Source organism: Pyricularia grisea (assembly GCF_004355905.1).
Source record: "Pyricularia grisea strain NI907 chromosome V map unlocalized Pyricularia_grisea_NI907_Scaffold_6, whole genome shotgun sequence".
NCBI classification, from domain to species: Eukaryota; Fungi; Ascomycota; class Sordariomycetes; order Magnaporthales; family Pyriculariaceae; genus Pyricularia; species Pyricularia grisea.
Window position 1 is genome coordinate 3,310,325 of NW_022156719.1, and position 27,964 is coordinate 3,338,288.

Sequence of the window (27,964 nt, forward strand, 5' to 3'; positions counted from 1 at the left end):
TCATTACTATTGTTTCTTCCTCCCTCTCCCTTTTCTTGGGATCGATGGCTTTTCCAATAGTCTGATCGACTCAATTCAGCCCACAGAAAACATCAGCTTCATTGTAACTAGAGTAAACTGACCACCACGTTTTTGGCACTCTCGCTCCATCCCGTCATACAGCTCGCCTTAGGTACCTAGCCTAGGCGGGCCTGTGCAGCTTTTCGTCTCAACTCGCTACCATCCACGATTGGTGCAGTAGTCGCCCTGCAGCACGCCCGCCGCATTTTGTTGCACCGAAATACCCACCCACCACCACCACAACCAACCCAGAGATCGCCCGCCCGCCCAAAAAAAAAATAAGCCCTGTGGTCGCCGCCCCTTTTCTTCGGCCAGACAATCTGCATTCCCTAAACCACCCCCGGGATTTGTCGCTCGAACCACCAACACCCCCTCAACGACATTCCAACCATCACAGCGCGGGATCGCGTTCGAACGTGATTGCGTCCAAAGTGGACTCGACTTTTCAACAACCACTTGTTTACTTGTAACCAAACAAACCTGCCGCGCCGTCGACGGCCAATCTACGCCCCACGGTTACATGAAAATTTCTGGACATAGGGGTGATGTCCTCAAGCTAGACGCGTGGGACATGCCCTAGTCTTCTCTGCCGCTGACCTCCCACCCCAGGGACCAGGATGCTCATGACACAGACGGTTGTGTCGGCTCTTGGTCAGGCTCAGAACTCTACTTCCTTAATCGCCCCGAATCGTCACGATCCAACAACCGCCGCAGGCTCCACCGTACGGGACGACCGCTACCTTGCCGCATTCCCGTCGACCTCGTCTACGCTGATGAATGGGATTGTGGGCACGGCACCGCCCGGTGCTATGTACGTACGCGCTCTTTACGACTACGAAGCCGATGACAGGACCAGTCTCAGCTTTCACGAGGGCGATGTCATTCAGGTTATCACGCAGCTCGAGAGCGGCTGGTGGGATGGCGTTATCAACGGCGTTCGCGGCTGGTTCCCCAGCAATTATTGTGAAATCATAAACGATGTGCCCGAACCCGAGCCGAATGGATTCATCGACTCGGTCGAGGAGGACCCAGAGGAGGATGACTACGAGAATGGATTCGACGACGAAGAGGAGGATGATGATGACCAGGACCTGGCCGGCGGTCTGCCGATGGAACAGCCGGATTCCCACAGCAGATCTGGCGCAGATTTCTGGATACCGCAAGCGACTCCCGATGGTCGATTATTTTACTACAACACCATGACCGGTGAGACTAGTGTGGAATTGCCCTTGGAATCGCCCACATCGATGAACGAATCTGGACCCCGCGATCGGATGAATGTAAACCTTCCAGACAGGACAAGGCCCCCTCCGGAGATGATGGCTAGGGGTCTTACACAAGACGAAGACGAGGATTCGGACGCGAACTCCGCTTCCGAGTTGGACGGCGAGTCTATCATGATGGCATCGCAAACTCTGGGGGTAAGGCTCCCCTCACCCCCGATTGTGTTGACCCAGTTTATCTTGCGCTGCAAGACTTCGCTGGTCATCTTTTACTTTGTTGAATACTCAATGGATTGTACTAATTGTCTTAAATCTTGTCCTGTAACAGTCAAATAACCGCGCGCCTCATCCGAAGGACACCCTGTCTCCGTCCGTTTCGATGGACTCTATGAACGGACAACACTCGATTACTCGCACTCGCGGCGACACATTTGGTGCCACCCAGGCCATTAACCAGACACCAATGATCGCATCTGCTACCTCTTTCACCACCTTCAATCTCCCCAGCGCCGCCACCATACCCCGCTCTTTCTTCGACGATGGTAGCACACCTCCCCTTACTTGGAGCCGCTTAGTGAACAACATGAAGCGGTCCATAGAACGATACCGCGAAGCAATCCAAAGTGGCAGCCGATCCGAGTATGTCGCACGAGCAGAGGATATATCGGACCATCTCAGGCTACTACTGGCTGCAGGTTCTGGAACAACAGACAACCACTCGGGTCAGCCCTCTATTATATCAACCAACAAAGCCCTGTATCCTCACTTTCGCGACATGATGTCCAAGTTCTCAAAACTTGTCATATCATCGCACATAGCCGCCGCAGACTGGCCTAACCAGGAGTCTGTACAGAAATGCTTGTCAGAAGCCGATGGGGTCCTGCTCGGTGTGTTCAGCTATGTTGAAGTCGCTAGGCAGCAAAGAGGCGAGGAAATCCCTCGACTCTTTCCTGGCTTCGTTATCGGAAGTACTACTGGTGGCAGCTGGCAGAATAACGGTCTCGCTGGTCGCGATCCCATAACGTCCAACTTCCTAGAAGATGAGGAGGGTGTCGTCGAGCCCACAGCTGTTCTCGACGGCAAGCTGCTTGAGAGGTTAGACGAGCTCAAGAGATTACTTGTCTCCAGTATCAGGGAGCTCGACAAGAGCCTAGTCCTGCCTGATAAAGTCATTTCGCCTTACCGTCATGAGGTTATTGGTAACAATGTCTGCTTGGCGGGAAGCAGAGTTCTGGACACCTTCAAACCCTGGATCGCCATGATCGAATCCATCGACCTGTCATCCCTTGGAAACACATTTCAAACTCCACAGCTCGCCGACTTCAGCGTAAACAAGCAGAGCCTTTACGATAACATTTCAGACCTTATCCTTGGATGTCAGGCTGTAGCAGGTCCGCTGTCAGACGAGTGGTCAGAAGTGCGGGGGGAGTCGCTTGAGAACCGTCTTGAGTATGTGAGGCAGTGTGGGAGGACTCTGGAGACAAATTCATCTCACGTGGGATTCTCTTTACAGCTACTCTCAGAACAAGTGCAGATCAACATGCAGCAGCAAGTCGACTCTCGCGTGCGCGAAGAACCATTTGTGCGCCAACCGCTCCAGAGAACGGAGACGATGCCATACCAGCCCAGCGGTCACCTGCGAACAGAGAGCCGAGGGATCGGCGCTCCTCAGCGCCCTGGTTACGTACAATCCGTGTCGGTTGATGGTGCGGACCTTATTGCGCCAAACAACAAATTCCGCAAGATTGGCGAAAATTCCAAAGTGTACAAGATACTTGGAGAGGACCCATCACCTCAGGCTCCACCTGTTGATGAGACGCCTGAATTCCTCAAACTCAACTATGAGGATGACATCCAGTGGGAGACCAAGACCCAACCACCAACGGTCAAAGGCGGCACGCTTTTGGCGCTGGTTGAGCAGCTAACACGTCACGACAAGCTGGATTCAAGCTTCAACAACACCTTTTTACTTACTTACCGGTCATTCACGACAGCACGTGAGCTCTTTGAGCTCCTGGTCAAGCGATTCGGGATCCAACCTCCGGAGGGACTCAGCCAGCAGGACTATGATATTTGGAGGGACAGGAAACAAAAGCTGATTCGCTTCCGCGTAGTCAACATATTGAAGAACTGGTTTGATAACTTCTGGATGGAAGATTCGAGCTTGGAAGAGACGAAGCAGTTGATCCGAGACGTCTACACGTTTGCCAGAGATACTGTGAAGTCAACGGAAACGCCCGGATCAGCACCACTGATGGCACTGCTGGATCAACGCTTAACCGGAAAGGAGGTGTCGGCGAGGCGCATGGTGCAGAACTCCAACCAAGCGGCACCACCGCCAATCATGCCCAAGAACATGAAGAAGCTCAAGTTCCTCGACATCGATGTCATAGAGTTTGCCCGCCAGCTTACGATAATCGAATCAAGGCTATATGCCAAGATCAAGCCTACCGAGTGCTTGAACAAGACATGGCAAAAGAAGCAGGGCGAAGGAGAGCCGGAGCCGGCGCCGAACGTCAAGGCTCTCATCTTGCACTCGAATCAGATGACAAACTGGGTAGCCGAGATGATTTTGGCTCAGTCGGATGTCAAAAAGCGAGTTGTTGTCATTCGCCACTTTGTGGCTGTAGCAGACGTATGTTCGAAGCTCAGCCTCAATACGTCGACCCTTATTTTGCACTAGGATCCTTAGAACTAACCATTTGCATCTACCAGCGTTGTCGCATGCTCAACAACTTCTCAACTCTGACTTCAATCATATCAGCTCTCGGCACCGCACCAATTGCTCGACTAAAAAGGACATGGGACATCGTCCCAGCAAAGGCCCAAGCCACACTAGAGAGCATGCGAAAGCTGATGGCAAGCACCAAGAATTTTGGAGAGTACAGAGAGGCGTTGCATGCCTCAAATCCTCCATGTATCCCCTTCTTTGGTACGTATTTGGTCTCTGCTTTGTGTTTTTAGAATGTTTACTAACCCGGGGCAATGTTGCAGGCGTATATCTTACGGATCTCACCTTCATTGAGGATGGTATACCATCGATCATCAAGAAAACAAACCTCATCAACTTTGCCAAGCGGGCCAAGACAGCAGAGGTCATCCGAGATATTCAACAATACCAGGCTGTGGTATATTCGTTGCAACCAGTCAACGAACTCCAAGATTACATCTTGAGTAACATGTCAGCTGCTGGCGATGTGCATGAGATGTATGACAAGAGTCTGCAAGTTGAGCCACGTGAGCGCGAGGATGAGAAGATAGTAAGGTGGGTGTTTTGATTAGCAGTCCGAGTTCTCATTTATTAGTGGACAATCGTTACTAACACGCATTTGTGTATGGCATTAGGGTTCTCGCCGAGTCTGGATTCCTGTGAGCGGCCAGACGCAACTTACCGTGCGCTGAAACGCAGCGGTATTTTACGCCGACCAAAATACCAGACTTGTGGTGGTCTGGTAAAACATGCGGGGCCTGCGCCTCTACTCTGGGCCTCGTGATGGTCTTAAGGAGAGGGGCGCTCGGAATAGGCAAACTACTAAACAATACTCAGGGTCGGGTGTGACCCGGGTGGCCTCAATCACGCAAAAGGACCATTCAAGACATGTGAAATGATATTACGTTGAGATACCTTTGGATATATATATAACACGACGACACTTCAGCGTGGGGTCACGTATTTCTTCGGCGTTTTGGAGGCTAGAGAGGATACAGTACGAAGCGATTCTGTCTGTAGCAGATGATACTGGCATATGATGGGCTGGCTCCTATAGATGGAAGGTGTTTGCTTCAACCAAGTTGAGCCGGAACGGAAAAGGGGCCGGTTAAAAAGGAGAGCACAAATGCTCAAAATGAAGGAAAGACAATCGCTTCCGGGTGTTTACTTTGCAGAGTAGTCTGCTAGACTTGAATGGGAGAACAAGTTTGAAGGGAAATGATTTTACAGTAGCGGGCCGATTGCGAGGATTTGTGGGTTTGTTTTTGGCCAGACTGATGATTTCAGATGAAGTAGGACGGACGCGGGTGGCGGTGTAGGCTTCCCGAGACCAAACCGATATCTCAAGCTGGATGTGTCTAATCCTGGGGAGGTGAATGTTGCCGAGTCTGTAAGTCAGAACGGATCGAGTCACACTGGAGACAAGAACTTATGTCTTGTGGCAAAAGAACCGGCAAATGAGAACCAAAATGTCAGCCCGTGCGTGTTTTTCAGGCGTCCTCCTCTTTTCAGTATCTGCATAACCTTTATGCGGGGCGTATACGGAGTAGGTCCTCAGACATCTTGTGTAGCCAGGTTGTTTAACCGACACGCACTTTGAGCACTAATTATATCACCATGGCAGGCTGGAGTACGTATCAATGTCTATGTTAGAGTTTTCAATACGACGGTCGAAGGTTATTGACATTCGAGTAGTAGTTTGTCAATATGCTACCATGTAGTATGGATCTGAGTACACAAAGTATCAACAAAACAGCGCCCAACGCCTCGCTATATAATATGACGTGAAAAAGAACCAGGGAGGTATGAAAAACAATTGAAACCTGAAGCCAATGAGAAACCGCAGCCATAACCCGCTAACAAAAAAAAGACCGGAGTGGTAGGAGAAAAAAGAAACAAGACGTTCAACTCTTTCTTTCTTTCAAGGACCGCCCTCGACGTCCCTGCTACCACCGGGCGCAGGTCCGTCCTCGTCGAGCGCCTTCCTAAGCCTCTCCTCCTGCTTTTTCCAGTGACCACCTTCCTCGTAGTTCTTGCTGATCTTGAGCGCCCTCCGCAGCCGCTCGCTCTCCTTGATCTTGGCGTCGGCCAGGTCGTGGACCTTGTGCATCTTGAGGTCCCTGCGCGCCGCGCCGCCTCCGCCACGGCGGGCTTCTTCGGTGAGTCTTTCGCGCAGCTGGTCGCATTGTATTTCGATTTCTTCCTCGTCGACTCTGTTTTAATTTTCTTCGTCAGAAATGAATATATTGGAGAGGTTAGGATGGGGGGAAACAAGAAGAAAAAATCGCACTCTTCTTCTTCAAGCTTGTCGCGTAGCTCAAAGACCTTGACTTCAATCTCGCGCTTCCGGTCGTGCTCGAGGATCCCCTTGTCGGGCTGACGCTGCCGGTGGCGCAGGCTGTCGACGTCGCCGCGGGGTGGGTAAGGTGCGGCAGAGTCCCTCGGCCTCATCTGTGCCAGGTTGCGCTGAACGTAGCCAGAGGTGCCGCTGCCCCTGGGCGTGGAGAGACCGACGTTGTCCGACATTGTTTGTTTTTTGCGGTGGTTGAGACTTTTTGGTTATTGAGAAGAGCTTGCGCGTGGTGGAAAGTTGAATGGTCGTCCTTCCGAGTTGTGTAAGTAGTTTTGGTCGGTAGGTAGTTTGGGTAAGGTGAGGTACGGTATGGTAGGTATGAGGTTTTAGATTGGACTAGAACAGTAGCCAGATGAGGTCGGTAAGGGGGCAAAGAAGTCGAGAATAAAAACCCTAGGGATGACGCTTGGTTCCGGACGCGTGGTGGTGGAGTTGAAGTTGGAGCTTAAACACGGCGACTACGACGAGATCGCTTGCCCTGCAGGATCCACCCATTTTGCAAGCTCTCTCCATCCGCGGAGGCGGCGCATTGCGGGGTCGCTTTGCATTTTTTTGCCTGCATATTGACATGATGACTAGCACCATGTATGACTGATATTTGATGATTTTGGTTTAATTCCATATGCAGGAGGGCCAAGAAAGAAACTTTGAAGACAATTATTTTGTTGTTGGTTGTCGCCCTGGTATTGGTGACTCAGAACATGATTCTTTCTCGCCCATGCTCCCATTGTTTATATCCAATTCCTGAATACCCCTCACAGGCTTTATTTGTTTCCTAGTTACGTGCCATACAAAGAGGCATACCTCAAAGGTTCAAAATCACAGAAGAAAATAACAATATTGCAAACTTGAAAATGCCTGCATTTGACAGTGTCACTGCAGCACCCCTGCAGTCAACAGATAATGCGACTACAGAGCAGGCCTCTATCCAGTTCCCACCTGTAACTAGGGATCACATTCTGAATTGCTCTTATGATGCTTGGTTTCCCAAGTACCGCACATCATGTCTCAAGTCTCGCATCATCAAGCTCTCGCCAGAGTTTGTCGACTATCTCCGAGAAGATGGCATAACTCTGGCTGATGAGGCCGAGGACGACGAGGACGATTGGGAACCGTCGATTCCTACAGGAGTCTTCAAGGCGCCACAGCCCGAACCAGGACAGGACCAGGGAGAAGCAGATTCGGATTCTGACGACGAGGATCGGGACCAACAAACCCCTGCTAAGCTTCCCCCAAACCGCAGGTTCCCGGAGCTGCACCAGAAAATCAAGGATGAGATTAAACAGCTCGGCGGGGAGGTGGTGCCCAAGTTGAACTGGTCATCGCCCAAGGACGCCACCTGGATCATGCTGGACAAGAACACGATGCGCTGCACGACCCCAGATGACGTGTATTTGTTACTCAAGAGCTCCAGCTTCATCAGCCACGATCTCGAGCACGCATTTGACGGATGCGCAACGGCATCACAGCAGCAGCAAACTACCCAGGACAGCAGTGCAGCATCAAGCACATCTAAACTTGGCTTCCAGCCCGTGCTAGTCCTGCGTCCATACTTCAAGCCGCAGCCCTCGCTCGAGTTCCGTTGCTTCGTCAAGCAGAGGAATCTAGTGGCCATATCCCAACGCGACCTCAAAAACTACGACTTCCTCGATAGTCTGCGGCCCGCCATCATCGCCCGCGTGCGGGAGCTCTTCAACAAGGTCCTCCGCTTCACCTTCCCGGACGATTCCTTTGTGTTTGACGTGTACATACCCGAAGGCGACGACGACGATGATGACGAGACCGACTGCAGGCTTTCCAGGGCGAGGCTGATCGACATCAACCCCTGGGCACCGAGGACGGACTCGTTGCTGTTTGACTGGGAGGAGCTACTGGACCTGCGGGTGCCGAGACCGGTCCTGGGGACGAGTGGTGGAGAAGTTGGCGGTGGCGCGCCGGGCTTGGACACTCCGAGCGAGACGGACGAGACCACGGATGACGATGAAGACGAGGATGACTTTGAGCCCGAGTTGCGACTCGTCAGCAAGGACGACCCGATCGAGTCAAATTTCCTCTCATCGCAGTACTCTGCCCACAAGCTGCCCAAGGAGGTGGTGGATGCTAGTGCTGCAGGCGAAGGTGGGATGAGGGAGTTTGCACAGCAGTGGAACCAAATGATGGGAGCCAGGAATGGAGGCAGTTAGTCTAGCTTGTTACATCCCGATCAAACATAAGCGTCTATGCATTTTATCATTATCTGCCTGATTTCAAAAGACGATTTTTTTATGCATGCAATCTCATATAAAATACGCTTTCGCCCAATGTTGCGCCTGGCACTCGGGTCCTTCTCCCTGTATCCTTTCGGCTTTTATGAGCCCCATGACAGCTTTGTCCTTTAGTACCCTCCCTGATAGTGCCCACCCTCTCGCGCTCCATTTTGGGTCTATATTACCTCGTAAAAAGAAGTACAACATCAATCCATAGCTGCGTTGTTATCAATGACATCTATTATGGCCAGGCCGAGTAAACTCCCATTAGCCTATGAGGTCTTCGCGTGAAAAGAGTTGTCAACATCTCTTTATCATCCGAATGATCGAAAGGAATCCCTTCCAGTGGCTTCAGGTTACATCAACCACAGGCTCATAAAAACTTGAGCGTCGGCAGTTTTCCCTTGAACGTCATGCCCTCGCCAACGAGAACTTTTTACAGCACCTCAACGTGCTTCTCAGCAACGGCAGGCAGCGCATGTGCCACTACCTTGAAGGCCCGCGTGAGCGCTACGAATGCCCAGATGGCAAGGTCGGGTGAGGCACCCCAGGACCTGAGATGCAGCCTCGCCGGTCGACGAGGTCTGAGTCTCAGTCCCCACACATCGATGTTGTACCCGAGAGCCTTGTGAGCCTCGCCTGCCGCGGCGATGGCTTCGGATGCCTTCCCCACATGCATGGAGTAGTGTGCCAGTGTGAGGTTTGGGAATGCCAGATCAATTTGGAAACGAAAAGACTCGTGGCTACCACTGTGCGTGTCTTTGAGCCGGGTGAGTCGCTTGCTTAACTCTGCAAATGGAGATGTATCCCCTGTGAGCTCCCTGGTGGGGTTCAAGAGGATGCCCCTCCGCTTGCTAAGCTCACCTAGCGGTATGCATGAGAGCTCGACGCACAGCTCACAGCCGCATCGAGAGTCCCAATATTTGAACGGGGTTTGGCGTTCGTCATGTGTTTCGCCGGGCTTGGGTATACCCAAGTAGGCCATGCGGAGCTCTGTATTGGGTTTCACGTCCATGGTTGCTCGGAGGATCGTCCTGTCGCCTATAAATGCGGCATAGTTGAGAGCCAGGCAGATTGGTGGCAGAAGGAGGAGGCTCGAATGGGGAACTGCATGCAGGGAGCAAACATGCAAACAAACCAGCAAAGTTATAGTGGCAGTCTCGCCTCGCAACCGAGGGTGATTGGTGATTGAGGCAAAGCTGACGGCTCAAGTCAAACAAGTAGCGCAGAAACCACCCAAGGACAACAGAACAAGATTGACAAGGCGAATATAAATAATGGATATATCAAAAGTCCATTGGGATTTCAGATTTTATATCTTGGTCACCACTGTCGCTATCAACAGCCAGCTTGAGCTTGCGCATATACAAAAACAACCTCAACCGGCACCATCCAGAGGCAGTTTTCGTTTAGATGAGCCAAGCAAAAAGAAAGAAACTCCAAAAAGCTCACTAGAGTGCCTCCATCGGACGGCTCACTCTAGCTACGAAAACCCACTTGAGTTTTACCCGGGGTTCGGGTGCTGAGGTGCAGAAATTCAATTCCCCGAGGGGAATCGAACTTCTGACCTCCAGGTAGGATGAGGCTGGACGTCTCCAGGCACTCAAACACCTACACCACTGGGCCCGCTCCCGATTGACAGCCAGCTCGAAATCGGGGTTTATCAAGGTTCCAGGAGGCCAGGAGGCAGTGTGGTGAGTCATCAGAGATTGGGCGGTTGTCGGCTGGCGGCGGGAACCTTTCTCTGGCGGGCAGATAACCCCCTGAGCGGCTTGGGTCGGCACACGGGCCAGGCCACATCCATCCTCGCGACAAACGGGCGTTTGAGCCTCTGAGAGTGTACCCCTGAAGGATTTCCTTTCTCTTGATAGCTTTAGGTGGCAGAGTAGGTATATGGCCAGAGATATAGCAACATCTGCTCCAGGTGTCAGGACCAACAGGCGTATAGATATCGGTCTATACCTGTTGACCAGACGTGGCCAATATAAGGCAAGGCAAGTGCCATAAGGTTTAAACCGGAGATCTTAACAAGACGAAGGAATCTTGTGAGCACCTAGCGATATAATGTAAGCTCTCGGAACATAAGCTTGATTATCTTAGTGAGACGTGGTGAAGGTGAATGAGCGGAAAGGCTCCCAGCTTGGGTGAACTGGTGCGCTTTGGTATGGCCTCGGAAATGGTAGCATGCCAGTGATACTCCTCGAAAAAAAGGAGGAGAAAAAAATCAAAGGCGTGATATAAAGGTAATAATGTATACAAACTCTCTTGAGGGAATTCCAAGGCTGGGTAGTATATGGTAGTCAGGGGCTTGAGGGTGTGATATACTCCCTACATGGCCCCAAGGGGTATGGAGGCCACGCATTTCAGGATTACCTGACGGGATGTAGTAATACTGGACAGGTAGTAGATATATATACTGAGCAAAAGTCTGTCTATTTGTCGTGGAAATAGGGATCGCGACAAATTTCTCACCACACACGCCACCGCGTATGCGAAGACGGATTATGGGAGCCTGGAGCCGGAATGGGTGAGCTACGTTCTACTGCCTTCGGCAGAAAAACTCTTTGAGATTTTCGGATTGCACCACACAGTTTCAGGAATGCTTTGCAGATGTGTTGCTGCGTAATATAGTAACCCTGAATGCGAAAATACAAAGTAAATCCTGAGCTCATATGGATGAAGTGACGTTGAAAATTTACTGTGGGCTCTCAATCCGCTTACGTACGGCAAAGCTGGACTGCACGGACCAAGAAAGACCCTAACGCTCTTAGCCGGTGGGTACCTTGCGTCTACGTAGTACTGTAGATAAGGTAAGGTAAGGTACTGACTGCAATGCCGGTCGGGGCCCCCACATTGCATTGACTCCATCAAATCGTGAGCGCGACTGAGTTTAGCACACCTGCCTGCCCCGTCAAGTTGCCTCCGACACATCACCTGGAGAGACAGCTGACACCAGCTGGTTTTCGCATTCATCCTATCAGCAGTAATCAACAGCACCTACCCGTTTCCGATTGCAGATCCAGGGTGCTGGCTTGCAGTGAACGTGACCTTATTTTCTATATATGCGAGTCGGCAACTTTTCTTGGAGGGTTGGATTGAATTTTGTTCAGTTTCCATTGGAAGTCTTGTGAGACTGGGAGCGTCGGCGGCGGACGGACGGACGGACGGACGGACGGACGGCGGGGGCACCCCAATTCGAAAGGACCAAAGCACCAGCGGTCGAACCTTGGGCAACCAGGTTCAAGGCCGGCATGAGTGGTCTTGTCCGCCCCGCCCGAGGCGGACTGAGTGCCCAGAACAAAGTAACGAAACCCCAGTCCTCTTCGGCCGCAAGAAGACAGAACCAGAACCACCAGCAGCAGCTGCTTACCGCTGCCGTGCTTGAGCAACAGCACCAGACGAATCAAGCCAACTCGGGTATTCACCATTCGCTAGGTGCACCCGGCGAAGACACAGAACACCTCCAGCTCCATCATCCCCAACTACAAAGCCAACACCAACACCACTTGGCCATCCATCACGATCCGCTCGCCGGCGCAGGCTTGGATGATCCAAACTCCCATGCACACGCACACGCACACGCACACCCCCATGACTTACACGAAGACCACCACCATTCCATAGTAGACCTGGATCTGCCCGAGACCGATGACAACCACAAGCCTGACCATACTACGCTACATGACCCTTCCGTTGCAAAGGTCCCGACCGACGTCGACACTCAAATAACCCAAACCATGGACTTGAGCGGCGCCGATGGAAGCCTGCTAGATGGCAATTCGAGCCTGCTGGACGATGGCGGTGCTGCCTATGATTCCCCGCCCGCAGACAGCCCGCCAGACCACCAATCCGTAGATGCAGCATCAGTGGCACATCATCAGCATCACGCTATTAGCAATTTCGATGCGCCGATGCGCTCGACTGGGGACATGGCACGTGTTTCAGGCTACAATGACTACAAGATAGAATCTGCATTAGCAAAGCGCCTATATAAGGAACCTGGTATGCGTCTCGCTCAACAGCGGCGGCCGGAGCAAATGTTGAACCTCCAAAGGCGCAGCAACGTCGAGGCCCTATTTGCGCACATAGCAGGGGCGGAAGCGGTGTCGCCGTGCAAGAACTGCAGAAAGGGTCACGGTCCTTGGCACAGTTGCGTTGTGGTTGAGGGGCAGATGTGTGGTGCCTGCGCCAATTGCTGGTTCAATGCTTCCGGAGCCAGGTGCTCTTTTCACGGTGGGTGACCCCTCATCTTGTATTTGAGAATTGATGCCTCAGTCAGGTGATGGGACCAAGTGATGAGAATCTGATGTTGACATATAAATCTCGTTTGCAGAGACGCGGACCGGCCAAGGAACTTCTAGCTCTCTACATACCACACAACAGCACCCCGGCAGTCACTCAATGCAAACGCCCAGTGCACCTTCACCTCACGACACATATGGAGTCGGTTCTCCATTGAACCTAGCGCCTCAATCACATAACGGCCTTCCCAGCACGATGAACTTCAACTCGTCAGCCATGAATGGAAACATGAATCATAGCGGCGGTACCACCCAGGATGCAGCCGTGCGCCTTAACCTCGAGCGCTCGCTGCAGGAGCTCCGCAACGCGGACAGAAAGCAGCGCCAACTGCTCAAGATCGAGCTGACCACCAAACAGCTGGCTCTGCAGATCGTCGAGTATGAGGACATGATTGCGCATGAAGGTCGTCAGAACCAGCACGACGCTGCCGCCACGGGTGATGCCGCCGATGGAGCTTAGAAAGCCACCACGGGTTTGGTAACGCCCACCAAAACCCCGCAACGACGTCGGGGTCAAACCGGTACCCCCGCCGCTGCAGCCTCAACAGTCGAGGGCGCTTCCCGTAAGGTGCGCCCGCGGCCAAGCCGCCAGAAGAAGCAGAAGAATCAGCAGGACGATTCCTCCGCTTGCGACCCGTTGCTATTTCAGAGCAGCCACCAAGATGTTGATCAGCAGCAGCACGAGGTCACTTTGAACTTTTACCAGCCATTGACCCCTCAGAGCAACGACCCGTACTTGGATCAGCAGGAGGAGGCCGCTTTCGACTTTTGCGAGGTGATCACGTTTCCCAACAGCGGATACCTCGATCCCGAATTGGCCTTGTGCTGATTTCCGAGAGCGGTCTCCCGCGCAGCTGCAAGCGAGATATCTTTGAGGGCATCCTGATGCATTTCTTTTATACAAGAGATGCCAAGGCGAGAGTAACTTATTGCGCCACGTAAGCAAATGGGCCCGTTTACCGGGCAAACCTCAGCTTACTTGGTGTGCTTCGGCTCGCCGCTCTAGGGAATACTGCCCCTGAGCAACGCATGTACAATTAAATAATTGTCAAATTTAAACGAAGCCAAGGGGAGCAAACGGCGTCGGTTGCACGAAGCCATCGTAGCTTGGTGGTATTTCCATAGCAACGATGGGCGCCATGATGACAATTTGACATTGTCCCCCCTTTTGTGTCTTGAACTCATCAAGCAACCAAATAAAGAAACAAGGATAGCGGCGAGAATAGGAAAGATAAATCGGAGTGATAGTCTAGACCAAAGAAAATATCAGATTTAATTTCTAGTTCGCCCAGAAGGAATCAACTGACGGACTTTGTCTTCTTCTTCTTCAGATGAAATTTTTTGTCTTCATTACTAATTTGTGACTTTTTTGCCTTGATATAAACCCAGACAATACTGCGTAAAACACAACACAACCACCAAATCGTGACCAAGCAGCAACCCTGCAAGAGGCCATGCTCTTCAGCTATTCGGATACATTCCAACTCGAGCACCAAAACTCGCATGGAAAAAGAATGTTGAGGCGAGCAGTCCATCACATCTTTTCTATTCGTCCCCCCCCCCTTCTCTGGACATCCCATGTCCATTCCATATACCCCAAAAAAACGGTTCTTTGTTTTTCGCTTATTCAACACTCGTCGGGTTCGTGTTCTTACGGGCCGATCCTAGGTATCAAAGTCGCCACAAGAGATTACACAGGTAGGTAGGTATGAAGAGAGAGAGAGGACGATAACCTAAGGATGGAGTTCACTGATCTCCGCATCCGTTGCCAGCAAGTCTTAACCCAAAAAAGAAGAGGCTTAGGTCCCTTGTCCACGCTTTGTGTGTGTTGAGTTTTTTTTTCCTTATTCTCGATTTCAAAAATAAAGCAAAAGAGAAGACACATGAGCCATTTCGTATCCCGCCAAGCTTCTCTTCAATCACCACGCCTGCCTCCTAGATCTTTCACAGTTGTTACAAAGAAAGGAGCACATACATCAAGGTTGGAAAAAACAGGAAAAGTGAAAAAAAAGTAACAGAAACAAGGAAACCCCGCTATTATATAGCGTAACCTCGCGCTCGCGTGCGAAGCTCAATTGTAAGGAAATAGATGTAGAGAATAGAACAAACATAGCTGAATAATAAAACGAAGAAACAGGACCGAGATGACCGAAAATTTAATAATGGAAATGTTTGAAGAATCCATGGACCTTGTTTTCCCGGCTTCTTTGGGTGGAGTACAAGACGCCTGTGACTCCGTTGGCATAGAGGCTCACAAGAGGACCAGATCGCCTGAGGGCTCGTCGATTATTGATGCATATTGGGTATCCGAGGGAAAAGCTGATAAATGAGGGTAGTAGTGGTGGTGCTTTAGCGGCATTGATTTTAGATGAGACCACAGAGACGGAGGTTCTCTTGTATGATGATGTCTATTCGGAACAGTTAGCTTCTCTGCATGGGCAATTATTCCAATAGCGGGACAGGATTTCTTACCATTAACAGCCGCCATGACGAAGCGGATCTGTGTGGTGTCCGTGGCGCAGGTGAAATGTGTGTAAATTTGCTTTGTCTCGTGCTGGTTCAAGCTGACGAATCGGTTAAGGATATAGTCACAGGCCGCAGCGTAGTCGTCTCCACCCTCGTAGTCGGGGAAGTAGTTCTTCATCGGGCTGATGGGCAGCTTCTCCTTGAAGCGATCTATCTTGTTCAAGAAGAGGATGATGGAGGTCTTGATGAACCACCTCGAGTTGCAGATGGAGTCGAAAAGTGTGAGAGCCTCCTGCATACGGTTGACCGTCTCGTCTTCGAACAACAACTGATCGTACTCGGAAATGGCGACGAGGAAGAGAATTGTCGTGACATTCTCGAAGCAGTGAATCCACTTCTTTCGCTCGGAACGTTGACCACCGACATCGAACATTCGGTAAGTGAGGTCGCCAATGATGAAAGTCGTCTCGGTGATACCGGTTGTCTTGACACGAGATCGAAGCACGTCCTGGTCGTTTGGCATGTAGTCTGGCGCAGCAATGCGGGCAATGTTGTCGAAGTAGCTTTTAAGGTACGTTAGCATCGGTCAATGTTTAAGCAGAGGGGGTAGCTGCAGCGTAAGGTTTCCTCGAGACAACGGTAAAACCTACTATCTGGCAGAGTCGTTCAATTGGTATTCCCTTGAACGCTTGAAGCACTCCTGGACACCGCGGTCCTTCCACAAAGCCTCAATGGCGTTGCCAACCTCAGGTGGCAGAACATCGCCTTCGATCTGAGCAGGCTGCATGAAGATGGTCTGTACGTGGTACTCCATCCTTTGATCCTCCAAAGGCAGCTCGAGCGACTCCATGGCCTCCAAGATGACGCGCATGGACTGAACCGTGTTGCTGAAGATGATTTCTTTGAAAGATTCCCGCTCGTCTCGTGAGTAGCCGCCTTCGTGGATGAGCTTCATCTGCTTGAGAATGGTGGACTTTCCGGATTCACCGGCTCCTGTAGATCGAGGGCGTTAGCGACAAAAAAAAACTTTGGTCGCGGGCATCGCCGCCGACATCGATTGGCTCCCTCGCGTCAACGTACCAAGCAGAAGCATCTTGATCTCATTGCGCTGTTGCAACCTATCCCTCTTGAGCTGGTTCTCAATCTCCTCGTTCCGGGCCTTGCCCTCCTTCTCCTCCGTGCTCATTCCGCAACCCATTGTGACCGATTGTTTGTCGAATGATAATTATTACAAGCGATGGAGAGGTAGATTCGAGAAACCCAGAGTATTACACTGTTCGCAATGGCGTGTCAGCGGGTGTCCGTGTCCAGTGTGGCGAGACGATTTGCTTCTCGATTTGGCTCGGCATCAAAACGTCGACCTAGTGACAGGGCCGCAGGGAGGTGGATGGCAGCTGAGTTGTTTGTGCATGCGACCGGAAGGGGGGGAGGATTTTTAGAATTGGACAGGCCTACAATAAGCGCAATTGACCAAGTAGCCAGCGTCGCCGAATTCCAACAGGAGCCTATCCGGTGACGGCTTGGTATTGAGTGCACAAGAACAAAGTAGGAAAAATTCAAAGGAAGGTGATGGTGAAGCACGCGATGGCTGAAGACGGGGTGGTTTCGACTTCTACGGGAGAATAAGGTGTTCGGCACACGAATCAAGAGGGTGCTGCCGGGAGGATTGAACTTGAAATGGGGACTGCGAAAATTGGTGGAGAGAACAAAGGACTGTAATTTGAGAGGGGGGGCCGGGCGTGGACCAGGGTCTGGCCAATCTGCGCTAGGTACAGCGACTTCTCCTGCGTTGCGGATCCCTGGTCGTCTCCACCCAATTGTTCTTTGCAACCCAGCTCGAACCAGGTCAAGCAGTCAATTAATTCGATGAGCGATTGCTGATCGGGGGGCCAGCTCAGTCTGATGTTTTTTTTTTTTTTGTGTGTGTATTTATTTGGGTATGATTCCTTTTTTTCCCTTTTGACTAAGATCCCTACCCAAAATGCGTTATCACAATCTCTTTACTTGTTGAGTGAGAGAGAGAGAGAGAGAGAGAGAAAAAAAAAATCGTGGTGGCAGTATGGGGAATCGATAGATTACAGAGGGGGGGTTATTATTTTGAACGTGCAGGTAACCTTCATTAATACCTTACTAGGTACATTGCGAATTGCGATGCGACCGTTTAGTAACCTTGTGCTAGGTCGCCCTTGTCCAACTGCAAGCTGCTATCAGAAATGTCTGTGCTATTATACCACCATACTGCATTCGATTAAGTACCTGATCCATCACCCCCATCTTGAACTGCCAACTTGATGACTTGCCTTGATAGATTTCCACCCGCCTTTTTAACTCTCCGGGATGTGGTGAAAACCTCTTTCCTGCTCGGATCGCGCTGATCTGCCTGTCATGTCAGGTGGGCTCCCCAAGGTCTTTCCTGCAAACTCCCCAGAAAGCTCGTTCCCTGGCGATTCAACCTTTTGTTATGTTATGCTATAATGCTATAAGCGGCAAAGACGATGGATTTGAAACACTGAACATCCGGATTATTAGGCGGGCCCGGTTTTCTTTTTTGGTCAAGTCTGGTCTACCTGGCAAGCCTGGTGACATCAAACTACCATGGGAGGGAGATATTTGGCCGCCTGGCTGACCTATCCGACCATTGATTTTCTATTCGTACGGAGTCTCCGTCCGGCCTCTGACATATTTACGTTGCTTCTTCATCACGCCGTGCTACACCAGTCGACCCTGGAGAAGTCAGTGCACACAGCCCAGGTCGTATATCCATGGAGGGCTGCTTGTCACAAGCTCAGCCCTGAAAATGCTGAATAGCGTTGACAGCATTCTTTTGTGTTTCTTCTCTCTTTTTTCTTAATTTTTTTTTTCCCTTTAATTGATATTATTCCCCTGCAACCAATAAATCACAAGTGCGCGGCCATGAAAGATCATCCAAATCGTGATTGGACTTGGCGCTAGAATCTTGGGAAAAAGGGGGTGGAGACCCGCACTATTGCAGCAAAAAGTGGAAAGCCCTCAGTTAGGGTCAGTCGGCATGCCATCTGCCGGCGAAGCGTGGTAACAACAAGTAAATACCTACTTTTGTATGTCGGAAAGTACCTATAGTAAGATGCTGCGAATGTGCTTACATACCTACCTAGGTACGTGCGCACTTTGTGCATAGTGTACTTAGCTGTCCTCCAGGCACATTATATTACAAGTACCTACCTCAGTGGGCTTAACTACCTAGGTAGGTAGGTAGGTAGGTGGGCATTTCAGTTGGTAGCCGATGTGTGCAACATGGTAAATGGCCGGCAAATTGAGGGGCCCATGGGTTATACTGTGAATGTCCCCCACGGCTCGCTGCATCAGACATAGGAAATACTCCCGACACAGTCGATTATTACAGAATTGAAGATTTGCTCTCAACCAAAGAACGCTCGTTGGACTGTCAATAAGGATTCGTCGATTGGCCCCAGACAAGGCATCTGACATGGCGTAAACGTTCCTCACTTTGCATACGGTGAAGAGGCCGGCCTGCCTACCTGGCTGCATGCATTGACTGAGCACATACCTACACCCACTTAGTGTTTCTGTCAGTGTCGGCGATTTTATTACTCGGGCGTAGCTAAATTGAAAACCCCCAGGCCCCGTCCTCTTTCCTTTTCACCCCCAGAATCTATTTTGTTTCCGGTCAACAGTTCAACAAAGACAGATACTGTGGATGATGGAGAAGCGAGCGTTTTCCGGTCATTACCTTTTACAAATTAATGTACGTACTTGTATGTACACTTTTGTACTGTATGTACCTTACTTACCAAGGATTACACAAAACCAACCCCCACCTAACATTTCATTTCCGACTTGGAGCAAATTTCGCTTGCTAGCACACCATGATTCTTTTTCTCGATCCCATACAGAAGCCGCGGTTATGTTGCTGATTGTGGAATACCATTCATACATATCACGGCAAATTCAGTCCAGGTCCAGTGGATCGCTCTGTATTTTTTTTTTTTTTTTTTTTTTTTTTTGGAACACTTCTCGAATGTTTGAAGTTTCTGTCCCCTGATCCTAGGACGATGACCCCGGAAGCTTGGGGGCCCGTTGACGTGCTGGATGAAAGATTCAAGCAGCAGGCAGCTTCGCTACGATTTCCATGCAGCAGTCAATCTATTCGGCGATCGCCCTGACGATGCGCATTTATTTAATTTTTTTTTCCCTGGCGGGACCTGGGGTTTCTCCTGCAGGCGTTACTACATCAGGACGCACGCACAGGTTGCATAGCATCGAGAGTAAAGGGCATCCAGTCAAATTTTGTGGGTCCAATCGGTCCAACCAACAAGCTGCTCGCTTTCCACTGGTTGTCTTTTTTCTCCTTCCCATATGTGTTAAAGAGCCAAGTCGTCCAGTCGCCAAAGTGATTACCCGGTTGACAGTTCTTGTGCAAATGCAGTACCGCTATATGCACTAAGTAGGATGCGTTACCCGTACGTTTAATGAGAAACATTTGATTTCATTCATAGTTAAAGTACAGGCATGTAGCACAGGACGCTATAAACCACACTAAGCGAGTATGATTGGCCATCTTTCAGCTTGAGGACTTGAGCAGTGACAAATCACTTGCTGCTGTGAGCCAGAATCTTCATACTACTTACTTTGTACATTTAACCTTCATCTTTGCAGTTACGATACGTTAAAGCTGGGGTAACTAAGCCAGTTCCAGACCAACCAGACGGACTAGACGCATGCAAGTGAAGAGACGGCTTTTGGGGGTGTCTGCATTTGAGGTGCAGTAGGGTTACAAGCAAGATCATGTAGGGTCGATTGTCCAATCACGGTAAAGCTTTTGGACTAGCTCCCTGAACTAACTCATGAGTGCCCTTGCCAACAAAACGTCACTGCGGCGGGTAAACAAGGCGGCCTCAGTTCTCCATCCGACCTAAAAGGCTTGTCCAGCGCTTTGCATATGTCGTCTTGATGACTTTTCCCGTCAGGTTTTAAACCCACGGGCAAGCTTCAAACGCTGCACCCTGCAAACATAACTTTTTTTTTCTTTGGGCAATTCCTACCTACCCACAAAAAATATGTCAATTCCACTGACGCGACTGGGCGACAGAGGTAAGTAAGCAGAAACAAGAAAGCAATCACAAACCCGAACCCAACTTCACACCATGCACGTGCGGAGGAAAACTCTCTGTTTTTTTTTTTTTTTTTTTTTTTTTTTTTTACAGAGCGAGTACCTACCCGCTCTGCGCAAAACCCATATTTAAACCTCAACACCTCGGACCGCATTTGCTAACTGGTGAGGACCGTGATTCCTCCTTGCCCTTGATTTTCAGCCTTCAGTCATAGCGAAAACAACGATGTAGAAGCCGAATACGACCGACTTAGGGACTTGGCTCGACAGGAGGCACGGAAACGCGGTGACTGTTTCGAAAGGGTGAGTGAGTTCATGTACCTAACCTACCTACCTTATACTTGATTGTGGGGCCGGCAAAAGCAACATACTGTTTTCCGGGTATCATCTCCGTGTCCGGCTCCGACTCGAACTCCCGTTTGAAATTCCCTGTCAAGTTTGAGCTTTGCTTTGTGCGGCCCCTTCATCTTTCGGTCAAGGTTTTTGACCGTCCTTATCTCACCTGATGATTGCTTGCTTCAACACACTTTGGACTCCACCAAGAGTCCAGAACCAAGAAACTCATCTCGAGTTTCTCTTGTTTTTTTTTTGTTTTTTTTTGTCTCTCTCTAAAATTCCTCCCCTTTCTCAATTTCTCGCTCCATGGCCAAGGCCAGGCCCAGCCCTGGACCAAACTTACCGAAAGGGTCGATTGTTACAAACGATCACCTTTTAGTACAAGTTGCTATCGAACCATGTCTGACTCCACACAACGCGTCCTAGTCGCGCCAAGCGTACGAAAATGGTGACGGCGCCGAAGCCAAGCGCCTCTCTAACGAGGGCAAGAAGCACGGCGCCAACATGGAGCGCTACAACAAGCAGGCCTCTGAGTACATATTCCGGGAGAACAACAACCCGGAGCGCGTAGCCGAGGACACCATTGACCTTCACGGCCAGTTCGTCGAGGAGGCCGAGGACATACTCGAAGCCCGCATCCGCGACGCTCAGGCCAGAGGCCAGAGGCACCTTCACGTAATCGTCGGCAAGGGTAACCATAGCGCTGGCGGCGTGCAAAAGATCAAGCCCCGCGTCGAGCAGGTGTGTCGGGAACTGGGTCTCGACTTTGCCACCGAGGCCAACGACGGCCGCATCTTTGTCGACCTGACCGGAGCCAAGGTCGGGGCGCCGCCGCCGCTGCCGCCGCAGCCTGGTGGTGGGTATGGCGGTGGTGGTCACGGGCCCAGCCACGGAGGTCATCAACCTCACCACGATGCTGGTTACGGCCAGGCCCACCATGGGGGAGGTCAGCATCAACAACATCCGCCGCAACAGCAACAGCAACAGCAACATCACCAGCAACAGCAGCAGCAGGACGACGATCTCATCGGCATGTTGCTCAAGAAGATTCCTTGCTGTGTGGTTATGTAATAGAAATCCATTGGACATATTGGATAGTGTCAGCTTGTTCAAAGGATCTTCAACTTGGGCCTGGAGTAGAATGCAGATATGAGATGAGAATATCTGTAAACACTCTGATGCATGTTTCCAGACATGTCTGCAATTTGTCTTTGTCCATAGATCCGGTGGCACATGCCGAAGCACCGATGGTTGGATATAATGTCGTAATTTAAAGAGAAAGGAGAATTTATGACCGATCTATGGCTTGCTCTATCCCAATCGTCAATACTCTCGACGGTGTACACTGTTGTGACAAGGCCCCCTGTGTGACCCTCTGCTGCTTTTTTCCTCGTTCATTTGTTCACAAAGGCAGAGCGCTCGCTGTCTTGGGACAGCCTAGTGGCACACTGCGCCCATCCACAATTTCTGTTCCTTATCAATCGTGAGCCTTGAAGAACAAGATGCTGTTGTATCCGGTCGATCCCATAATCTACTCATCGGCCCTGTCGTCTCCGTTGTTAACTCCCAACTTATGCCTGCCTGCGGATTTCCCTGGCCGTCTGCTTCAGGTTGTAGTTGCACTCCTCGTACGCCCGGCCGGCACCGAAACCGGCACCAACAAAGGCGGGCCAAGCCCTGCGCTTAAAGACAAGGACCGAGAAGACGACGCCGAAGCCGAGGCCGAGTGTTGACTTGATCAGGAGGTTCGAGAGGCAGTGGTCCCACTGTTGAAAACCAATTAGGTTTCGCGCGCGGTGGTGTCAGTGATCTGGGACTATGTAGCCAAGCACAAGGGGTGGCATGGTGGACCGTGAAGCTTCAACAGGAGAGATGGAAAGTGACGATGGCGTTTTTACCTTCTCGTTCAAAAGTGCCTCGCTGACCGGGCGCGCGAAGGCGGGCGAGCGCGTAGGAGGAGCTGTCTCGGACATTGTTTTGTTTGGATTTGGGCTGCACGTTTCGGGAGAGTCGGGTTTTGTCGGTTCAATCAGTTAGGATTGAGCTCAATTGAGCGGGCTCGAAGCTTCCGCGAGTTGACATTGGCTTACCTCGAACGAATTGGTCGGTCGGAAGCTGTGGTTTGAGAGTGCAGAGGGGGAATTGGAATGGAGGTGGTGACGTTTTTGCGGGCGATTCCGATTCCTTACCGTGAACTGCCTTACCCGACGACCGATGGTGGATCCACATGGGAGGTGGAAGCTCAAAAATGCCTGGCGCGCTGTGGTTCCTCTGAAAGGCGGTGAAAAAGTTCACGCGCTGACTTTCTTTACTATGGGCAGAATCTTTGAGGACTTACTTACCTCCCCCGCTGGTAAACATTTTTGGAAAGACGCTCGTATCAATGCCCAGCTGCCTTATTACCAATTTAATGTTCGAAAAACATAGAATTTGATTGTTTCTGCTGGGCTCGCCTGGGAAATCTACAGGCCAGTAGTTGGCAGTACACCTTCCTACCTGCAAAAAAAAAACACTCGCCATCAATACAAGTTGCAGGGGCAATGGAGGGCGCACAATTCCCCAAGCTCACCACCGCCCTCAACCAGGGTCAGGTTGAGGAAATTCCTCAAAAACTCAAGGAGCTCTGGACCAGTCTTACAAAATCGGAGCCTGACAGCACACATGCCTCTGAAAAATTCATACTGAGATGGCTTCTCAAATCCATGGCTGGGTCCTCTACGGACGCCGAGACAGTCCGGCGATACCCGTTGACATGGACCTTGATGGGCTGTCTTTTCAGTCGCATACCGCTCTTTTCTCTGGCCAAGGCTCTGGCGGACCGGAGGTTCATGGGTATCCTTCAGCAGACCTTGAAGAATATTTCAAGCTCGGAATCGAAGGGGCCAGACGGCGACGTCGAGATGCAGGATGCGCCAAGCTCTACCAAAAAGTCTCTGAAGAGGAAGAGATCTCAGGAGCTGGCCTTTGACTTGAGTGTTCTGAAAGCACCTTTGTCGCGTCTGCAATCCGCCGAACAGGTCTTTGCGGCCTTGAAAGTGTTGATATCTAGGATCTCAACAGATGCCAACGACAAGGCTAACGATCGGATGGGAGCTGAGCACATTCGATCTCTATTTGGTTGTGCTACCAAAGATGCTCTTCAAATGATGTCGGCATCTTTGTATCTTTGCAAGCTCGCTATTGCCGAGGAGACCTCTGAATGCTTGGAAGGTCAAGAATCCTGGATCAACACGTTGACTTCGGTATGGGAGCTGCATATGCGAAATGGTAGCGATGCCCGTGACTTCGCTTTACATATGGCCGGACCCAGCTGTTTGGTGCTCAGGAACTTAGTTAAGATGGACGGTTCTTCTTCCACATTCAATAGGGGAGTTGCCAAGGCTTGGGGAAGAGGTCTACAAGGCCTCATAACCACGAATCTCATCCTTCCCGCTAGGTCCGAGTTTTTCGTCAAAAAGGGCACTGGAATCATCTCTGCCCCCATCAACCACCAAACTGATCTCTCCGCCCTTTGCCCTGTTCTATTTCATCTGGTTTTACAAGCGCCGCAACCTATTGGAGGCGCCAGCATGAAGAAAGATAACGAGGAGTGGATTGATACGGTCTTTTCTTTGCTTGAGGAGCCTGTGAGGATACTGGCAACTGAGCAGAGGAATTCTGTGATGCAAGAGCTTCTTGCGTCAGCTCTGGATCAAAACTCCTCCCCAAAGACTTTAACCTTGCTGAATGTCTGCAAGGAATATGCTCTTGGTGACGGCAAGGTAGACTGGGCTATCGTGTCTTCTGTTGCGCAGTGTGATCCCGATGTCTTCCTCACCTCTGACGAGGGAAGGCGCTTGTTGGACACGATCCTTGACGAGGCACCAAGCGGAGCTGTCGACGACAAGGATACCTACGAGGCCCTGTGTTCCACGATGCTGTCTCTTGCGAGTGGCTTTGTGAGAGCTCGAGAGCTTTCCAAATTTGTCAAGAAGTGGTTCGAGCGCTTGATAAATTGCTCCATTCAGAAGAACACGAAAAGCATGGAAAGAGTATTTTGGCTTGACTCTCGAATTTCTCAGTCGGTATCGAGCTATATACAGGAGGCGTTGACCACCAAACAACTGGCTGATCTTATCACCGATCTCAGCGAGCCAAAAGATACCCCAGCGGAAGCAGCTCGCGCAGTTGTATTTGATGCCATCTGCCAGGGCATTACCATTGACGAATTCTGGGAGGGCGTTGGCACTAGTCTGTTTAAAAGCGTGTGGACTTCACCGACCAATTTCAAGGCCACCGAAGTCTCTTCTGCACAGCGAAGGACAGCAGCCAAGGCTTTCACCTGGGATGTTGCCAGCGACCCTTGGGAGATGACAGGTGCTTTTCTACAAGCCAGCCTCGATCAGCCGAAGCTGAAAGCTCCTGCGACCTTTGAGGCTTTCCGGAGCACTATTGCAGCATGGAACTCGTGTTATTCTGGTGAAGTCACCTTGCCCCAAAAGTCCTCATTGAGACCCGACGGGGTGATTTCAGAATTCATACAAGTTCTTACTGGAAAGCTTTTGACCGAAGAGCTCAGATTTGACGACTCCATCTTGCAGCTTCGCTTGGAGAACAATAACAGCATGAAGGAATCCGATGTTTTCAGCCTTCTGCCATTGGGAAAGCCATCTGTGACGACATATCTTGCATGGATTTTATTCTATTTCCCAAAGCTGCTACAGTAAGTCTTGACGAGCACGCAAAATATATGTCCCATGAACCTGACTGAACAAGTGCTAACCCCCTACAAGAATGCTACAGTCAACAAATGGCTTGGCTGACTTTGTGAAGGCGGTTATAGTCTTCCTCGGTCGGTCGAGCGGGGCAGCTGCCTTACAATCAAGACCGGCCTTTGATGCCTTTGCCAAAGCTTTGACTGAATCACTCGCTGACATTCCAGGTGATTGTCTATCAAGTAAGTGCTGCACCTTCAATAAAGGAGCGCCTTCTGCGATATAGCGAAGAAGCAATGTGTTAACATTCGTTCCAGCAACCTTTGTGGGCCCAATCATAGAAACCCTGAAATCTGCAGACTCATTTGATCAACCAACCAAGCCAGGAGTTGTTGCAGCAAGATTAGTGACCAGCGTCAACGGCGAACGACTCCAGCGTGGTGATAGAGAACGGTTGATGGAAACTGTATATACCATCGCTAGATCTCAGACTTCAGCAGATTTCGACGGACTTGCGTGGGAGTCTCTCCTGGGGCTCATGGTGCAGTTGATGGCAAAGCCTACCTTCTACGCGGTAAGTATCCATATAATTCTGGCTCAAGCAACCTCTTTTTTGCTGACCTTTTGGTCTAGGATATGAGCATTCAAGGACTTCTGGAAGTCGGAAAGCTTCTCAAAAAGAGAGTCCGCAAGGATAAAGCAGACCTGTTCAAGGACTCGCGGACAGCGGTAGCTTTCAAGTTATATGGAGAACTGTCATATCTGACTTTCAGGTACGTTGACGTTGTGTTTAGAGCGTAGCTACATGCACTAACATGAGTATAGACAAATGTCCGTTTCTGTTGGAACCAGAGAGATGAACTTCATTAAAGAAGTTTGGCCAGCAATTTCCAAGGCACTCGGGAAGAAAGGCCGCGACACTGACATGGTCCCATTGACATTACTTACCGCCTTTGTGGTCGCCATTCAACATTCCCCCGTTCAGGACAAGCTTTCCCAAGAGATTGGCTCTTTGAAGGAGTCAAAGGAAGAACTGTCCCGGTTGGCAATTCTTGCGATGGAAGAGCACTTTAAGGGCTCGAATAAAGGTCTTGGGTTGGATCTAGAAACTCTGATAAAGCTTCGAGCAGCCTTTATGGCCACAGAAGTCAGTTGGAGCTCTAGTAACCAAGACGCAATAGCAGCAATGCGCGAGCAAATCATTGCGGCTGCTTCCGAAATCCGGAAGGCCGATGTTGAAATCGGCACCCTGATCACCTCTTTTATCGCAGGCCGATTGCAGGAGGAGCAACGACGCTCTCTCGATCAGGTGGGCAACTGGAGTGCAGAAGACTTGGGAGAGAATGATCGCTCGAAGCTTGACATCAAGTCTATCGTCAAGAGTGTGGACATGACAATCCCGGACGGCGATGACGCCGCAAAAGCAGCTTTCCTCCGAGATCTGGTCTCACGTCTGCAGAATGACAGTCACAGAGCCATAAACCTTCTCACCGCTAGACGAGTGATTAAGGCTGGCATAGAAGGTGCGCTTTATACTAAAATCAGGAGCTGTATTTTCACCGTATAGAGCTAACTTGTAAGGATTTCCAGTATCATCTACTACTGATGAATCGGCTGTAGTACTCAGCATGGTTCAGAACACCCTCACACAACTCCTTGTCAACGCTGGCTCAGTCAATGAGTTTGTTGATGGAGCTCGAACAATCCACCAGTTGCTGGAAACGAAGTTGGCCTCAGTCACTCAGTGGAACGTGGAGCACACCCTGAGCAGCATTGCCGTCGTTTGTTCGGATAAGGCCGTCAATGCCGATGTGATACGTTCTTCGCCCAAGACGTACGAGTGGCTTTGTCTCATGACGGAAGTGATTCTGAAACGACATCGCCGCCGTCTCGAAGGCCACCTACACCTTCTCATCACTGTGCTTCAATCTCTCCTCACCTGCCTGATACTGAACCCCTATGATAACACACAGGGGAGCTGGGCATCCGGACCAGTGTCAGGCAGGAAGGCAGAAAGCTTCCCTTCCTGGGAGAGGCATGCCAAGACATATGGCCGCCTGCTGACGCTGGTATGCGAGCCGAGTGCCGCCTCAGTGATGCGCACCCACCAGCACGGGAGCAGCGCTCCTCTAGACTCGGCAACGGACGCGGCCAAACGCTCGGCTGGTCAGTACATGTACTTGGTGCTGATGCACTTTATCAAACTGCAGCTGGAGAGCGACGTACCCCATGCGGTGCGGGAGGCTTTGGTGCCGGGAGTCAATTCGATTCTGGACGTCACGCCACCTGACATGCGCAAGGTCATGGCCGATGCCATGGATGCTAGCGGCAGGGCGATTTTCAAGGATATTTATGAGAAATACCGGAAGTTCGGCAAGTGGAGGGGTGCTTAAGGTATTGCAAGTCTGTTTGATAAGGCACATTTTTTAAGTAGAACTGTTACTAGGGAATGGCAAACAGTCACT

The 27,964-nt window shown here is 50.7% G+C and overlaps 9 protein-coding genes across 9 annotated transcripts; 5 read left to right on the plus strand and 4 right to left on the minus strand.

Annotated features, from left to right (window-relative positions):
- The first annotated feature begins 289 nt into the window (after positions 1 to 289).
- Positions 290 to 5,249, plus strand: PgNI_08971 (uncharacterized protein). The gene is made up of 5 exons (XM_031128961.1): positions 290 to 1,481; positions 1,612 to 3,918; positions 3,999 to 4,215; positions 4,278 to 4,548; positions 4,629 to 5,249. The coding sequence occupies exons 1-5, from the start codon at positions 678 to 680 to the stop codon at positions 4,654 to 4,656; spliced, it is 3,627 nt and encodes a 1,208-aa protein (XP_030979068.1). The 5' UTR covers positions 290 to 677; the 3' UTR covers positions 4,657 to 5,249.
- A 665-nt stretch (positions 5,250 to 5,914) lies between these two features.
- PgNI_08972 (uncharacterized protein) lies at positions 5,915 to 6,519 on the minus strand (the record flags this gene model as incomplete). The annotated part of the gene is made up of 2 exons (XM_031128962.1): positions 5,915 to 6,206; positions 6,284 to 6,519. 2 exons carry the CDS (start codon positions 6,517 to 6,519, stop codon positions 5,915 to 5,917), a joined length of 528 nt encoding a protein of 175 aa, XP_030978724.1.
- A 681-nt stretch (positions 6,520 to 7,200) lies between these two features.
- Positions 7,201 to 8,529, plus strand: PgNI_08973 (uncharacterized protein; the record flags this gene model as incomplete). Its single annotated transcript, XM_031128963.1, has 1 exon — positions 7,201 to 8,529. One exon carries the CDS (start codon positions 7,201 to 7,203, stop codon positions 8,527 to 8,529), a length of 1,329 nt encoding a protein of 442 aa, XP_030978723.1.
- Positions 8,530 to 9,028: 499 nt separating this feature from the next.
- PgNI_08974 (uncharacterized protein) lies at positions 9,029 to 9,607 on the minus strand (the record flags this gene model as incomplete). Its single annotated transcript, XM_031128964.1, has 1 exon — positions 9,029 to 9,607. The coding sequence occupies one exon, from the start codon at positions 9,605 to 9,607 to the stop codon at positions 9,029 to 9,031; it is 579 nt and encodes a 192-aa protein (XP_030978730.1).
- A 1,997-nt stretch (positions 9,608 to 11,604) lies between these two features.
- PgNI_08975 (uncharacterized protein) lies at positions 11,605 to 13,722 on the plus strand (the record flags this gene model as incomplete). Its single annotated transcript, XM_031128965.1, has 3 exons — positions 11,605 to 12,825; positions 12,926 to 13,330; positions 13,358 to 13,722. The coding sequence occupies exons 1-3, from the start codon at positions 11,844 to 11,846 to the stop codon at positions 13,720 to 13,722; spliced, it is 1,752 nt and encodes a 583-aa protein (XP_030978729.1). The 5' UTR covers positions 11,605 to 11,843.
- A 751-nt stretch (positions 13,723 to 14,473) lies between these two features.
- PgNI_08976 (uncharacterized protein) lies at positions 14,474 to 17,016 on the minus strand. The gene is made up of 5 exons (XM_031128966.1): positions 16,815 to 17,016; positions 16,440 to 16,632; positions 16,010 to 16,352; positions 15,366 to 15,922; positions 14,474 to 15,301 (listed from the first exon to the last, which is right to left on the minus strand). The coding sequence occupies exons 2-5, from the start codon at positions 16,555 to 16,557 to the stop codon at positions 15,258 to 15,260; spliced, it is 1,062 nt and encodes a 353-aa protein (XP_030978728.1). The 5' UTR covers positions 16,558 to 16,632; positions 16,815 to 17,016; the 3' UTR covers positions 14,474 to 15,257.
- A 3,400-nt stretch (positions 17,017 to 20,416) lies between these two features.
- Positions 20,417 to 21,876, plus strand: PgNI_08977 (uncharacterized protein; the record flags this gene model as incomplete). The annotated part of the gene is made up of 3 exons (XM_031128967.1): positions 20,417 to 20,450; positions 20,672 to 20,772; positions 21,232 to 21,876. The coding sequence occupies 3 exons, from the start codon at positions 20,417 to 20,419 to the stop codon at positions 21,874 to 21,876; spliced, it is 780 nt and encodes a 259-aa protein (XP_030978727.1).
- Positions 21,877 to 22,376: 500 nt separating this feature from the next.
- On the minus strand, positions 22,377 to 22,778 carry PgNI_08978 (uncharacterized protein; the record flags this gene model as incomplete). Its single annotated transcript, XM_031128968.1, has 2 exons — positions 22,377 to 22,571; positions 22,704 to 22,778. 2 exons carry the CDS (start codon positions 22,776 to 22,778, stop codon positions 22,377 to 22,379), a joined length of 270 nt encoding a protein of 89 aa, XP_030979072.1.
- A 567-nt stretch (positions 22,779 to 23,345) lies between these two features.
- Positions 23,346 to 27,961, plus strand: PgNI_08979 (uncharacterized protein; the record flags this gene model as incomplete). The annotated part of the gene is made up of 6 exons (XM_031128969.1): positions 23,346 to 25,507; positions 25,578 to 25,741; positions 25,817 to 26,073; positions 26,133 to 26,272; positions 26,325 to 27,022; positions 27,090 to 27,961. 6 exons carry the CDS (start codon positions 23,346 to 23,348, stop codon positions 27,890 to 27,892), a joined length of 4,224 nt encoding a protein of 1,407 aa, XP_030978731.1. The 3' UTR covers positions 27,893 to 27,961.
- Positions 27,962 to 27,964: the final 3 nt, after the last annotated feature.